This window comes from Ixodes scapularis, unplaced genomic scaffold (assembly GCF_016920785.2).
Source record: "Ixodes scapularis isolate PalLabHiFi unplaced genomic scaffold, ASM1692078v2 PGA_scaffold5__190_contigs__length_132052651, whole genome shotgun sequence".
Lineage (NCBI taxonomy): Eukaryota > Metazoa > Arthropoda > Arachnida > Ixodida > Ixodidae > Ixodes > Ixodes scapularis.
Genome location: NW_024609880.1, coordinates 87,294,028 through 87,307,809, shown reverse-complemented (window position 1 = coordinate 87,307,809; position 13,782 = coordinate 87,294,028). Strand labels below are relative to the sequence as shown.

The following is a 13,782-nucleotide window of genomic DNA, read 5'->3' as shown; positions in this document are numbered from 1 at the left end:
CCTTTTAAGCAGTTAAAACAATTGGGACCACCCCACTATAAAGAAAACTTACACTTGAGACCTAACAATTTTTTTTTCTCATGGAAACAGTAAAACAGACATTTTAATTAGGCATTATATTATCTTGTTTCACGGATCTATCTGACCATAGGATACCTATGATATCCTCGCAAGAAGGTATAGCTAAAAACAACCAAAAGCAGACAACGTATCCCCTTCAAATGGTTCCATCGAAACTAATTAAAATGATTTTTTTTTAAATAGAAAAGCTTGGATTTGAACAGTAAGCCTTTCACACTAAAAATGCCTTTAAGTCTACTTTTCTGCAGAGCACACTGAGGATCAATTACTGTGATGCCATGGCGGAAGACCGGATAATGACAATGCCAAAAACATGTTCACAAATAAAATGAAGTCCGTTATGCGACAGTGAACATCATATGAGCGCACAAAATGCCATTCTCAGTCTCAGATTGCAGATTTCACTTTAAGGTCTCAACAAATTGCCACGAAGGGAAATGGCTTTACGAGCGTAAACTGAAAATAAAGGTTTAATTGGCGAAGTTGCGCCAAAAACAAAAAAAAGAATGGGGGTCGAAACAGCAACGGCGAACGTTGCGGCATCGGCTTGACAGTCGGCTGGAGCGAGACTGCAAGGGAGAGTGCGTCGGCAAGGCCATGCAAGGCTCCTTATGTACTACCACACTCAGAAACTCAAATATTCAACCTAGAATGTCCGAGAGTGAGTTAAAACGAGACTGACTTGGCAAAATCATGTTGGCATCCTTATCTTTTACACTCGGGTTAAGAGTAAACTCGAATCTACTAGAAGTACGCAGAAGCATTCCACCTCGGTCATGCACCGCAACAACATTTTCAGACTGGTAATTCGCCGGGCTCCATTCGCGATTGGCTCTCCGGCTACTCTGTAGAAGAGCAGTAGCATGGCCATTTTATGTCTTGCCTAGACCTTCACTGTGTTCCTGTTTCTTCCTCCCCATGAGATTCAATTTTGGTTTATTAAAGATATCTCGAAGCAAATTAGTTTTCTACCACCTGATGAAATACGAAATCAGCGAGTACTTGGGACTCGCGGTCAGGGCTCCTGCGTATTCCTTTCCTCTAAGGCCTGTTCACACAGCCGCCACAGAGCTACCTCAGCACCACTAGTGAGTGCTGAAAATAGCACGAACATTGCTGATGTGGTGCCGATTTTGCACTATATTAGCGATACAGGGCTGACATTGTCACGGATAGTAAAGAATCGACAAGCATAAAACAAAGGTTTAATCGGCGAACTCGTGCCAGAAACAAAGAAAAGAATGAGCGTCAAGGCCTTGGTGTGACCGCTAGCTAGCGCAAGGTTTCAAGCTGGCTGGCTAACGCAAATGTTCAAGCGTCAAACGCTCGGGCGACTGACTCGGCAAAATCATGGTGGCCTCCTCATCTATTGCACTCGAGGTCAGGGTAAACATGAATCTTCTAGAAGTACAAAAATATGTTTCCTTCCATGCACGCAGCAATAGAGCGCCGCGTCAGAGCAGTTGGTAGTCTTGGTTTACCGCTGCGATGTATGTGTGAACCGGCCTTTAGTTTCCTCAAGTCCCGAGTCACCACCACAAATAATACCTTTGTGAGAATCCCTTCTTCCCGCGCATATCTTGTCATTGCATGCAGTCATTCTGTTGTGCCATTTCTTTCCTCTTTGTAAATGAACCAATGTGTTTGTGCCCAGCGCTGACAACGACTGGTGGCTACTTCAACCCCATCATGGCCTCCGCGCTAATGCTGGGCTGCGGGGGCAGCACACTCACCGAGCACTTCACCGTGTACTGGGTGGGGGCCCTCATTGGGGGATTCTTTGGGCGCTACTTCGACTTCAGGCTGGAGATTGCCATCAAAGAAAAATATGCATGATAGAAGTTTCACTCATGAACTTAGAGCAGTACTCATTCCACGAAAAAGGGTGCAACCTTTGTGTCAACCTTCAGAGATGCACCGAGAAAGTACGGAGCAGTAAAATCAGCTCAAAATAAATGGGGAAATATATTTTGAAAAAGGGATATGTCTTTCAGTTCAGTTATGAGGAAGATATGGATCATAATGTACCAGAGCCAATCCCTCTGTTTTGCTTTAAAACATTTGAGATGATGTTTAAATAAACAAAAACGTAAAATCTGACAAATTATATCTAGAGAAAAAAAAAGTCGGAAGACACTTAAGTACTTCTTACGAGTTGTGAATGCGTCGGCGGCGAGTTTCGCCGCCGAAGAAACCGGCAATGATCTGGATGCTAGAGGTGGCGCCATGTTCGTCAGTGGTGAGACGAGCAGAAGCACCGCCGGCGATGTGGATGAAGGAGGCGACGGTATGCTGGTCGGCGGCGAGACGAGCAGAAACCTCCGAGAGCGCGCCAACGTGTCCGTTTTAACCGGCGCAAGGCCTGTAGTGGCATGGGGTTGCGGCGGTTAGTTTTATCGGCGCGCTGGCGGCACGGACACGCAGTGCCATCTGGCGGCGGTTGTTGAAACTGATGCGTGCAGCGGCCAATGGGAGCCTCATCGCCGCGCGCCAGCCAATGGGATTTTTGGGATCAGGGAAACTAGGTGCCGTTTTCGTGCTTCAAATTGATGACGTCGGCTCGCTCCATGGAAGAGTTAATGCTTTCGCATTAAAAAACAGAAGTTCCCAAAACCAGAATCTACATGGCGAGACCAAGGGACGAGGACAACGCCGCCTGTTGCAATTGGCCAGCTCTGCGCCGCTGACCAATCGTAGGAGGTGGGGCTGTCCGAGTCCCTTGGTCCCGCCGTGTAGATTTGGGGCTCCTGGCTAGAGGTGTTGCCGAGACCTTAGAAGCCACCAAAAAGTCCAAATACCTTTAGTGAACCAAGAGATTCTCCATATCACCAACAGCTTGTTTATACCATCGCAAAGACGAGGCTTCTTCAACTGTTCACTGAATAAATTCCTCAAGTCTTTCAATGTACATGTTTAATATGCCAAATAAACCTATAATTGTTAATCATTGAGGCCCAGGAATTCAAAGTTTCTCATAGGAATATTAAAGAAGTCTCTTAGTTCGCCATGCTACGGCAAAAACTCAAGGCACTCCAAGCATCCTAAAGACACAAAAATTCCAATCATCAATAGCCTATTTTCAGAAAATTTCCATCAAAGATTGAGGCACTTCCTTGTTCTCGTGAAAAAAGGAGGGAACGTCGCAATCTTTGACCGCTTCACGCATAAAAAAAAAAAAAGAAACAAAAGTTTATGTTGAAGTACTTTTGCTGCATGGTTGTTTCTAGGGAATGTAATGGTGCTGAATTAAATAGGTACAGCTTGTTGTAAATGGCACAGTGCTTCCATCCCTAAATTCAGGGGATCTGGAGAAGTGATTCTGGTCCATGTTCCATTTGCCCACAACCAAAAAGTGCCACAAATCAATGGCAGCCAAGACCTTGCACTTCCATGATTGATTGGCATGCCTAGCTTAGGCATGAGTCCTAGGTTCTCAGGTTGTACACAGGGGCTGATTTAGACGGGGGTTCCGGATGTCCTGACCCCCCTCTTGATTCCTGAATGTGTAAAATTTAGGGCGTGAAACGAGGGAGAGTGGGAGGGGTTTCCTGAACATATGGTACGCTGACCGACACCTGACCCCCCCCCTCAGGAAATTCCTGCATCCGCCCCTGGTTGTACAAACAAACACTTGTTGCAGCTGTGTCACCAGTAAAGCTTAATTAGACTAGAGACAATGATAGCTAGACCACAAAAGTGCCAAAACTTCTTTCGACATGGTGTTGTTGCTAAATTTGAGGATTATACTAGAGTCATTCTAAAAATAGTTTAATACAGTAGCAGGATTGCAGATTCCTCCCGGTTCTACTCTGAAAAAAGTAAGCAATAATAAAAAGGCAATAAGTACTCTAGCAATGTCACGGAAGAATCTAATTTTCACGGCTAAACACGGGCAGCCATTCTAAGACTTCCCCGAGAGATGTTGACACAATAGTACAAGAAGGTACTTGAACAACAAGGAGAAACAGTAGGGGACATCAACGGGACTAGCACACATGACATTCTTAGGGAACCCCCCCCCCCCTACCCTCCCCCCCCCCCCCCCAAAAAAAAAAAATTTGCAGTTTCTTTTATTGCAAAATAAAACTATGCATTGCCAAACGCTCATTCTTGTCTCAAAGGTATCACTAGGGGTCCGCACCAGATGCTAAAGTTTCAGCACAAACCGATATCTTATTCAAAAGTTATAAGTGATTTCTTGAAAATTTCAATGGGAAAACAGGGCTTATTTTTGTCCGCTTTCGGTTTCCGGCACCATAGAATTCCATGTATCCGAGAGCTCCTTCGGCAACCATTTTCCTATTAAAATTTTCAGAAAATCACGTAACTTTCCAATAAGATGTTGGTTCGTGCTGAAACTTTGGCATCTGGTTCGAACCTCCACCGCTACCTTACCGCTAGCGGAGAATGAGCACTCAGCAAAGCATAGCTTATTTTTGCGGTGAAAAGACCATGTAAATTGGTTCTTGGGACGCCCTGTATATCAAATATCCGCCTTTAGGCCGAGGCAGTCGAACATCTGCCTCAAAAGCAAGAGTGCCCCGATCAGCAATGCACATCAAGGTTAGCTCGAATGTAACTAGATGTAAGTAGTTATGTGAGTATGATTAGTACAATTGTGTCTCTTTCCTGTGCGCACGTTTCTTGATGCTTTAAGTTTTCTTGGAATGCACCAATTAGCCCACCTATCCACCTTAATGCTATAAATTCAGCAATGCCCACTCGTAAGCGCTTTGTGCACTGTCTCCGGCATTGCTAACTTCACTACTCCATGGTTCTCTAGAGCAGTCGTCTCCAAACTTTCTGGCAAAGGGGCCGGACTGGAAACCCGTTGCTGTCTCGAGGGCCAGAAAGTAAATATATAATTATAAATGAGAAATAAACTTAATAAAAAATTGTACATCAACATTTAAATGCAAAACTGAAAGCTAGAGTACAAAAAAAAAAAAAGGATCTAATATGGATTAAAATACCTATATACGTTATTTGGAAATTCAATATTTAGCTAAATATGACATTACACAATAATTGGGACTTAGAAGAGTCACAAAGAATAAATCAAAGCACATAAGAACTTTGGCTTGTTCCCTCAGGGCAGACTAATGAGAATGATTGAACAGACAGTGTGCAATAGGTACGGCACAGGACACTAAGCGCGATATGCACGGGAACGCAAAGTAATTTTAACGGGGGATTAAGAATGGTGATGCTGGCGACGACAATGTCTAACGAATAATATGACGAGAGGACACGCCTCATTAATTGGCAGATTTCTCTCGTTTTTTTTTACGGTATCTTTGTTTATGCAGTTCTTGCACCTTGCGATGGCGTTTTTTTTATGTGCACCTATTTTTGCGCCGGTAGCGATGGGCCTGCCGAAAGCAAGCCGCGGGACCGGCTTCATTGTAAGTACCGTGTAAGTGTAAGTACCGTCTAAGTGTAAGCAACGGGCCTGTGGTGCAAGTTAGCAGTCTGGGTTTGGAGACCCCTGTTCTATAAGCACGGCGGATGCTCCAGATCTATTGGTGAAACAAACGTCAGGACCCTTGTAATCGAATTGTTAGAAGATCTGAAAGAGCTAGGAGCTTGAAACCCAGACGCACACGTTTGAAAAGACATCACGCAAATAGAGAATATAACAGTGAGGATGGCTCCAAACTGACCAGCAGATCAGGAGCTGTAGAGGGGTGACCCGACGATCCGCTGGAGTGGGAAGGGCGACGCAGCGAAGGACTTCTCTGTCGGTTCTTGGGAGAGGGGACAGTAGTAGAGGGGAACGTGACTCACGACTCCGTTGCTCCAACACTAAATAAAAAAAGAACGGAAAGCGACTCAGCTTAGTTTTCTCTTCAGCTGGCAGCCTTACTTAATTAAAAAATTTTAAGAAACATTTATACCACTATGCCAATCAGATATAGACTTTTGTCTTGCCACAAGCACTTTTACTTTAAAGGGACAGTGACACTCCCCAAATTTGTTTTTTCATTTTTTGCCAGGCGATTTATTATGGTGTCAAAACACTACCCAATTAATATTTTGCTACAAAGTCACATATTTATTTTAATAAAGCCAAAAAATGCAACTGCTCGAAACCGAAACCGAAACCCCCGCACCGCATGGAGAAGTGGAGAGGAGAGAGTGAGTGGCGGAAGTCAGATGGCTACACCCACCGTGCTTTTTTTTTTTTTTTCTTCCGAGTGCACCAAACGAAATGCGTTGTGGGATCCGTTCACCGTGCCATTCCTTTGCAGTTATGTTTGTTCTGCTCGCTGTTCTGTACTTCAAGATGAGTTGCTTTGTACATTTAAGTGTTGGCAATTAGTAGTGAGTGCCCGTGGTGAATTCCCGTGATCGGCTCCGAGAAGAATACTCCCAAGATGTTGCGTGAAGAGCTGCCTCACATGTCCTGCATCTGAGAGTGGCATTGTGCAACAGAGGTGTCAAAAATGGAATCCCATACCATTTATTTCAGTGACTCATCGTTCACAACAATTGTTTTTTTCAGTGATAATAGTAAAAAAAAGAAATAAAAACATCGCAAAATGTTTGAAAAAAAAAAAAATGGTACGCCTACACTAGGGATTGAACTCGTGCCCGCTGCGTGTGAAGCGGACGTCTCTCCACTGAGCTACTGAAGGAACTCTTTCGTTTGTAGTAATGCAGCGAGCGGGTCAACTGTACGTCGGAAAGTTTGCTGCCAATTTCCCTCCAGTACATGCACTTACAGCTTGAAGTCTGGCAGCACCACGTATAGGCCACATTCGCACCTAGTAAAGAAACCGTACGCATGCGTGTTCAACTCGACGTACACACTTTGTGCTTGACGGTTGAGCGAGCGACGTCTTCAGCCACAAGAAGAGATGATGGCTCGGCGACGTCTTTGTGCAATCGGCTTGCTGGTCGGGCAATCGGCTTGCTGGTCGGGCATCGTACGGGATGACTATCAATTCTTTTGATCGGTCCAAAATTTTTCTTTCGAAAGAAGACAAAATTCGCCGGCACTGTGAACGACAGTTCTGAAGTAGAGGTCCCAAGCCCGTCATGCGCTGCCACCCACGAGTCCCACGAAACGCGAACGACGCCATGTTGAGAATTATGCAGTGAACGCACAGAATGCTTCCGGTTGTCTGTGCGACCTTTCTTTTTTCAATAAACGTATTTGCAGCTTTTTGAGTCCACAAAAAATGGGTTTCATACTTTTTTCTATTTTTAGTATTGACTGTGTGCCTTCAATGACCCACGACTTTGATTAAATTTCGTGGCCGCGTCTCAACCTTAGAAAACGACCCGTGACCACGAAAAAGAGTGAGCGCAAGTCAAACCGGCCAGTTCTCGATCGGTGGTTTTCGGATAGAAAGAAACCGAATTTCGAGCCACAAATTCTGTTCTGGGTAGTTGGGCTCTCATATGTCACGTACAACTAAAAACCTCGGCGAGCATAAATACCCTGTCAGTGTCCCTTTAAATAAATCATAAGTATCTCAGATTGTAGAACAATGCTTGTCCGCTATCTTAGATGTTATCTGCATACATCGTTGAATGTGACATTTTGGCAAGTTTATAAGGTGTTTGCATGGAACACACTCATCTCACGGTGAGTTGCTGATGCGCGCTCAGCTACCCATCTCAATTGCTCGTCTTTGACACTGAGAATTATTTTAGTCATGAAGGTAACCGAGGTAAATTTGGTACAGCCTATCACTAAACATGCTTCTTGGTTAAGCATTCTAATGTTGGCCAGGCACTGACATAGTACAAAAAGTGAATGCATGTACGGTAACCATATTATACTAGGCAGGCATTTCTTTTATTAATGATTCTGCTATTTTTTTTAATAAAAAATTGGTCACACCTGCCACGGATAAGTTTTAAATGAGAAATAAAATATGTTTCAATAGCCATTTAAAAGACTGTAAGAACTCCTTTTTGATTCCCATGTGCAATTTGCATTAAAAAGTGGAACATTAGATATCCCTAAAAATCCATTATTTGGAAGTACAGTGAAACCCGTTTAGAACGAACCCACGTACAGCGAATTATTGTCGATATCGAACTCACGGAAAATTTAAATAAAAAAGCATGTAAAAAGTATGTTTTATAACGAACAACATATTGGCTATATCTAACTTTTTCTTCCCGGAAGGCTTCCAAAAACGCGCTAACATTCATCTTCTAGCCTGTTCTTCCCTCAGAAAAACAAGTAGGAAAAAAAAGAAAATTCCAAAAGCTCAAGTTACGAACAAAATTAAGCTAAGAGAAGCGATTTAGAAGGAGAGAAAGCTAAAAATACACTCTGCACAGATGAAAAAAAAAGAACAAACTTTTTAGCGCGTTGTTACGGGGGGGGGCGGAAGTGAAGATATGAGAAAGAAAAGAGAAGCTCTCGCCTCACAACGACCTCATCGTGGAAGTTTGTTGTAAATGTTTTTTGCTATATCGAACTACTTGCTATATCGAACTGAGGGTTGCGTTTCCTGCTGTTCATTATGAACGGGTCTGACTGTAAAGGACGAAGCCATGTTCATTTCAAATGGTTTGATTTTAGAGCAAGCGTGGCACTACCTTGGCAAATAACACTTGGTGATTGACACAAATAAGGATAAGCTAAAGCCTCGCGAATGCCAATTCTGAATTCACCCAGACTTTGTGCCGTCATTGCGAATTAGGGCCATGGTCTTTTTTTAGTAACCAAATCGAGGGATCCCAAAAATAGGAATACCAAAATTTTGGACAAAGCAGCCTACCACAGTGAGCAAGGAACCACCCTCGAAGCCGTCATAGAAGCTCAACAGCTGGGCATGCTCCCCATGGGGCCCGGAGATAAAGCCGCTGTTCAGAAAAAAGGAAAAGAAATGCCCCATGTAGAAGCCCTCCCAAGCAGGCAGCATATTACTAGCATCAGCAAATGCGACCACGACAACTGGAGCAAGAAAGCAGCACAATGTCATGGGTACAGTTCCATGTTTTGGGGCTTAATCATAATGTAACACCCGAGACTGCGGTGCAGAAAAATGAAGAAACTTTCAAGCCGAAGGAAAAGACGATGGTAGGAGAACGTCTCAAACAAGGCTCATTTCATTTACTTTTCTCGCTCCTTATACGCACCCGATGCAGACGTCCCGGCCTCTCCACGAGTGCGCTCTTTGACAGCACAACCGAATGACCCCTTTTTAACAGCAAGACCTTGATACCGGTAGACACCTTCATTAAACTGTACTACCCTTTCTCGCACTGGTAATGACCTTGAGACACTTTCTTTCACAATCAATAACAAAACCCCCTAGCAAAAAAAACAAAAACAAAATGAGTTGGATTTTGGAACCACTTCCTTTAAGAATGCTTTTGGGGTTATTTTGTTTTTCGAATTCACGTGTGCTTTTTTATGGTTTATTTTATTTCCACACATACTGTGCTTTTCAATGTTTATTTCTGGTGACGTAAAAAAAGTTCACAAAAATTTATAACTGAAAAAAAAAAGAAAAAAAAAACAGGATGTGGGTATAGGATTTTTTTATCACCAGGGAACAAGCGTGCAACCCGAATACTTGAAAAATTTCACGGTACCGATAGAAGAAAGGTGCCAAACCGAACTCGAGCCCAAACCAAAAACCGGAGCAAAACCGTTATTTCTGACTATAGACTGGAACAAAACCGGAACTGAAATCAAGCATTTAATAGTGAACCCGAACCAGAACGGGACCGTAATCTCATGTGGCCTTTAGCGGTTCATTGGAAAACGGTTCGGCGTAATAAAATGTGAGCCACGCCTTATTGCGGGCAACAATACGAAGTAATTAAATATTTGCGACACACGCTACGAAATAAATAGAAAAATTAACGTCTATATGAAGCGCAATTTGGCATCGGCGAGTCGGAGCGGTGGCGTGCCCCTACACCTTGTTTCACCTTACCATCAACTGAAAAGGATGCTACAAGCCACCGAAGTCAATCCATAGCTCAGGGGGTGTCACGTGCCCTCTCGGTTGGGCAGTGCGACGTGGGGAGTGCAAAGTCACGTGAGAAGCTACAAGATATGAATTGGTGCAGGTAGCTCGTAGCGTCCGTCGTGGAACATTGTAAGGTGAAACAGAGTACAGTCGCCGGCCGATTTTTCGGACCCTGGGGAGACCCCGAAATTGTCTGAATAATCAAGCGGTCTGAAAAATCAATTTCAGCCAAAATGTCAAATTTCCGGGCATATTCGGCTGCATACTGGCCACTTTCCAGTTGCTTGATGTCAATTTTAAGTTCTCTTGCAACTTCCACTTTATATTGCTCACTTTTCGCTTGTTTGCTGACCTGTTTGATCACCGTGCTGCGCTTTGTCGGCGCCTTCGTTGGCACAAACAGCCAAGTTGAAGTTGGCACAAACAGCTAAGTTGCAGTTGGCGCCATCTGGCACTATTTGGAGACAATGTTTAGTCTACCGAGCTCGCTTGAATACTAAGCCTATCGGCAAAAAAGCTTCGCGCTCAAAGTCCACAAGAACAGCAGACGGCAGCTCTCCTCGCGGTCGCACTCGAAAAACACGGACCATGAGAAGAACTGGAAGAACCATAAGAATGGGCAGGTGACGGCCATGTTGGCTACGGCAGAGCCTGAAAACCCGACTATAGCCTCAACCCAGCTTGTTTATTGCATAGGACTTGGTGTCGAGGCTACAGGGCAAAATCGAAACAAACAAAATGGCGGAAACTCAGCTCGTGGCGCTACTGCAGCAGCTGTTTTGTGGCTGTAAAGTTAAAAAATCACGCAAATTATGTCCGAAATATCGAGCAATAGGCTTTACGGCGTGCACAATTTCGATCAATGCTATACATTACCTCTATGGGGTGAACGACGGTTCGGCGAAAACGTCCAAATAATCGGCGTTTGAAAAATCGGTCGGCGACTGTATATCTGACTATGCCAAGAGGCTAACAAGCTATTCTTTGCGTGTTTCTGTGTTTTTCGTTTCTTGGTGCTAAGCAATGTTCTTCAAAAAAGGGAAAGCAAGCATAAACATTAAAATAAAAACAAGTCAACAGCTGTCGGCACATTTGTTCCGCGTTCGCAAAATCTGGAGGCGCCAAGAGGCGAAGCTGTGACAAGCGTGACTGACACTGCGATGCACAAAGCGTTCGGGCGTGCTACCGTCAAGGTGTCACTGTGTGTGCCAGCTGATTGACTTCACATGTGAGTACCGCACTTTGTTACCATTTCCGAGTGATTGTATGACCATTTAATTTGCGTCGAATGGTTAATTCTACCACTTAATTTGTGATAAAAACTCACGATCACAAAACAAAATTAGGGATATCTTCATTTTGCTGTCTTCGTTTCGGCAGCAGGGCTTCTGATGAACTTTTCCTTTAATGCAGATGATGTCATGTTAAACAGACTTTTTTTTTACTCAACGACTTGGAGCTGTGAACTTTTCTTTTTAACAACCGATTTGAACCGGTTTTCACTTGGTTGAACTGGTAACCAAACCATTATTTAGAATTCATCACTGAACAGGAACCGAACCAGAACACAGTGCAAATCTACTGAAGCTAAACTGGAATAATGACCAGTTCGGTTCCCTGGATAAAAGAAAGGAACAAGACAAGGGGATTCTAGAGAAAGAAGCAGCCTGGTAGACAGTTCAGTGAAGGCTGTGCTCTGGGCTCAGCATAAAATAAACCTGCAGAGAAAGATTAATTCCTGCAAAGCTTGGATTTCTCTTATTGAAGGACAGCTCACTATTGGGGATTTTCGGCTTTCCCCGATTTTGATAAAACCGGCTCGTGGGCTAATTTCGGTGGTTTATTGATACATACCATAAAAACAAAACCCTGCTTATGGGATGTTCCCAACGTAAAAGCTTCGGATCGCATGAACTGGAACTGTCTAACTGAGGATGTGCCATACTACGACCTTGACGCTAGAATTTGAGTTGCGGTATGAACCTTAGGAATCTAGCAAAGTCGCAGCCTTAGATTGACGAAAGATGGAAAACCCTGTTCAGAATCGTGGAAGCTTTCACTCACCAGGGACTGACTTCGAGCATCGGAGATGTCCTTGTGCAGAAGAGAGCAACATACTGTCCGTGGTCTGGAGCAGGAGGGAAACAAAATTTCAGTCAGTGCATTGTCTCGTACAGAAAGTGCAAGTCGTGGGTAGATGACGAACCTCTAAAGGAGACAGCCAGTCTCTCTCCGTGCTTGTCCCAAGCCATGTTCTGCACAGTTCCTCCGACCCTGACAAAAGATGGCGACGAGATCGACGGTTGAACATCCCACGTCCCATAAGCATAGCTGCGATTACTATGTTGCGTTGTGACGAGAACTGCAGAGAGCTCAAAGCTGCAACTTGCAACCCAACACAGAAAGATGAAATTGCAAAAGAGAGAGGGCAACCAAGTTTGTTTTCATAAAAACCAAGTGTCCACCAGATATTTCAGACCAAAGCAAGAAACGAAGCTTTAGATATTATTTTTCTCACTTTGTACACACCTCAAACTATACACTCTTTCAAAGATAGAGCACCATCGTGAGTCGTGACAACAAAAATTATGCCCCAGTACATCACCTATAGCTGGTTTTTGAAACTCGGCATTCTTGAAACTGTCCCATGTGTTTCAAGGGGCTCCCTACTGCACTCCACCGGCCATTTTGCCCTCTTAGACGTTTTGGGAGCACAAAATAAGAGCTTTCACTGGTGTTTGTGTGCACTCATTATATAATTTTTGTAGCCACACAGATGAAACCAGTTCTCGTTTTAGCAGTGAAGTGACTTCAGAAAGCAACACTGTCGCTAGAACATACGAATTGGAACGTTACTTAGAAAAAATCTTGCACTATTATTATGTAAAATATGGGAAAGAAATAAACTCTGAAACAATGATAAGATCTGCTCTTCGGAAAAACATTCTTCACTAGATTAGCATTTTTGCTATGTCAGTAATTCCAATGCCTGTACCTGTATTACAAGTGTACTACTACAGCTTTGTTTCACTATATCCACATCTTCACTATATATTTATCTGTTTTCCCTTTGGAGAGATTCTATTGTATAGCCATAGTCTGTTGCTGAGAGCTGCAAAAGAGACTGCCCCACCCGAAAAAGAACACTTCACCCAATGCCAACTGCTCAAGGCCACAATAGGTATTAGGTCATTTTTTTTTGTAAATGCACATCTTTAAGAAATAAGTAAATGGGTTACTGGTGCTGCTTTCATTTTGCGACATCAAAACAATTATGCATTCACACTGAGTGATGTGGCAATGACTGTTCTCTTTGGGAATTCAGAGGCAAAGCTTCTCCTGCAGTCCTTGTCTTGCAACATACTAAGAACAAGAAGGAGGAGTAAAGTGTGTTGGTAAAGCACCTTGAAGCTGGGGGTTAATGATTGCAGAAGGTCAACAAACATAGAGTATTCTGTCCCTAGCTTACATTTTACGTTCATCGAACTCCAACTCAAGACCGAAAAAGATTGTCAGTAAAAGTTCTGCTTTGGAGCAGCTGAGGAGTCACAAAAGTCGAGTTTCGTAGCAGTGTAGATAAATCTTGGAGCTGGTCACCCAGGTCACACTTGAGGCTACAGTCGAACCTGTTTATATCGAACTCGCAAAAAACCGTCTACCAGTTCGATATAGCGGGTAATTAATATAAAAGCTTTAATGAATTTGACAACAAACAAGCACCCTACATTACAGAAGTCGTTTACTCTCAAAGGGG

The 13,782-nt window shown here is 43.6% G+C and overlaps 2 protein-coding genes across 3 annotated transcripts in view; one reads left to right on the top strand and one right to left on the bottom strand.

Moving 5' to 3' along the window:
* The window catches only part of LOC8044035 (aquaporin-11), a 13,818-nt gene extending 11,878 nt beyond the window's left edge, over positions 1-1,940 (top strand). Inside the window, exon 5 of the mRNA XM_029994385.4 lies at positions 1,736-1,940. Coding sequence (XP_029850245.3) covers positions 1,736-1,917 — 182 coding nt within the window. The 3' untranslated portion in view covers positions 1,918-1,940. The remainder of the gene's footprint in view (positions 1-1,735) is intronic.
* Positions 1,941-3,811: 1,871 nt separating this feature from the next.
* The window catches only part of LOC8044033 (aladin), a 33,827-nt gene continuing 23,856 nt past the window's right edge, over positions 3,812-13,782 (bottom strand). The window contains exons 11-15 of one of the 2 annotated variants that reach the window (XM_040222536.3): positions 12,235-12,302; positions 12,093-12,156; positions 8,826-8,910; positions 5,745-5,886; positions 3,812-3,890 (exon numbers count right to left, since the gene is read on the bottom strand). In XM_040222536.3, the coding sequence (XP_040078470.1) occupies positions 5,752-5,886; positions 8,826-8,910; positions 12,093-12,156; positions 12,235-12,302 (352 nt within the window). In that variant the 3' untranslated portion in view covers positions 3,812-3,890; positions 5,745-5,751. The remainder of the gene's footprint in view (positions 3,891-5,744; positions 5,887-8,825; positions 8,911-12,092; positions 12,157-12,234; positions 12,303-13,782) is intronic. The other variant, XM_040498477.2, reaches the window with a different exon arrangement.